Consider the following 1,859-nt stretch of genomic DNA (forward strand, 5'->3'; position numbering starts at 1 on the left):
AGGTTTTTACATTTGTCTGTGGATATCCAGGGCTCTGTAGTTTACATTTTAATAGGGCAGAAAAAATATTACTATTTATCAAATACCTATAAGAAAATCACAAGTTAAAAAAAAGAATGGTATCAAAGGAATTAAATAGGATTATATAAAGAAAAGTAGTTTCTAGAAGCCAACTTTTTAAAGGCAATAACAGGCACACTCTCTTAAATCTTAAGAAATGGCATTTTTACCAAGACCTCAAACTTGACCAGCAGAACTAGGGGAGAACAATCCAGGCAGAGGGAAGAGCAAGTTTAAAGGTGTTGGAGTATATTCAAGGCACAGGAAGGATGTTGGTGTGGTTGTAGAGGAATAAACAAGAAGGAAGTGGTGTGAGAAGCAGGTAGTAGCCAATCACAGAAGGTTTTATAGGTCATGATAAGGAATGTGTGCAAAGTAGTAGCATGATGTGATTTAGATTTTTAAAAGATCTGGCATATAGTGGAGCTTAGATAATAAATAGGTGGTGGTATTGATGTTTCTTAAAGAACTTTAGAAATGTACCCCAAGATGTACTTGGGACAAATTTTCAACTCCCATCTTCAAGAGCCAAAAATGCCTGTTTTATTTTAAACAATTTATGTCCACTTTTGAAAATGGGCTAAGAAATGTTCCCTACACAAGCTTCTTGCTGTCTTGCTCCTTTACTCATCTTGTATTTCTGGAAGTCTTATCTTTCTCTTTTCACCTAAATATATTTGAATTACATATATTGTAAAACTGATACCAATATTTTACGGGTGGTTTCCCCCTTTTGGCCTGCAGACCCTGAAGGATAAGTTAATACAAGAGAAAAAACTTTCTAACATGTACCAAGAGCAGTGCATTTCTTTAGAAGAAGAACTTGCCCGAATTCGTGAGGAAGAAGGCGTGAGGAGGGAGATCTTCAAGGTACAAAATTCTCTGTCACTTCTGATGGAGTGGGAAGTATAGCTAGCTCCAGGGAATGCCTCCCTCATCTTCTTAAATGCCATCTCACTTCCCTATATTTAGGATCGCACTAACAAGATGGGGAAGCGTTTACAGGTAATGACAAAACGCTACGAGGCCTTGGAGAACCGACGTATCTTGGAAGTAGAAGGCTTTAAGACAGATATTAAGGCTCTCCGGCAGAAACTTAAAGACTTGGAGCAGATGCTGTATAAGGTAATTGCTAATTCTGACTTATGAAAAGTGAGAAAGGGAGTTAAAGTGAGGAAATATTATCATGAAGATTCCTCAGAAGAAAGTGCTATTTCCCTGGTGGTATATACTCTACTAATGGGTCAACTTCCTTTAAACTTCACTAAGAATCAGATTAACAGTTAACACTAGAGAGGGGAAACAAAATAGACAAATCGTTAAAAGACTACATCATTTGTGCTTCCATCTAAGCTAAACTTAACAGAAATTGTCATCCCTTCCAATTCAAGAAGTAGAAGAAGAATGTCTGCTTTATAAATGAGGAAAGTGAGTAATTTAGTAATAAAGTAATTTTTCCCAATCAGATGCAGCTTTATTTAGAATCCAGGTTTCCTCAAGAGCCTTCTTAAAGAGATTTAACCAGCCATCCAATATCCTAAATGATTAATGTATCCCAAACAAGGTTAATTATAGAAAAGAGGAGTTGCTTGTCTTTCTGTCTTTAACAAATTTACAATCATGTTTTCTCCATTGGTTTCTATTTTTTTAACCCATTGTTTGTTGGTGGTTACGAATCGGGCTGCAAATCGTAAGGTCAGTGGTTCGAAACTACCAGCTGCTCCGCGGGAGAAAGATGAGGCTTTCTACTCCCGTAAAGATTTACACCCTCGGAAACCCTGTACAGGGTCGCTATGGGT

The 1,859-nt window shown here is 37.2% G+C and overlaps 1 protein-coding gene across 1 annotated transcript in view; it reads left to right on the forward strand.

The window, feature by feature from the left end:
- CCDC77 (coiled-coil domain containing 77) overlaps positions 1-1,859 on the forward strand; it is a 44,398-nt gene that overhangs the window by 30,287 nt on the left and 12,252 nt on the right. The window contains exons 8-10 of the mRNA XM_006862774.1: positions 528-600; positions 805-930; positions 1,033-1,185. Coding sequence (XP_006862836.1) covers positions 528-600; positions 805-930; positions 1,033-1,185 — 352 coding nt within the window. The remainder of the gene's footprint in view (positions 1-527; positions 601-804; positions 931-1,032; positions 1,186-1,859) is intronic.

Source organism: Chrysochloris asiatica, unplaced genomic scaffold (genome assembly GCF_000296735.1).
Source record: "Chrysochloris asiatica unplaced genomic scaffold, ChrAsi1.0 scaffold00050, whole genome shotgun sequence".
In the NCBI taxonomy this organism is placed as follows: Eukaryota; Metazoa; Chordata; class Mammalia; order Afrosoricida; family Chrysochloridae; genus Chrysochloris; species Chrysochloris asiatica.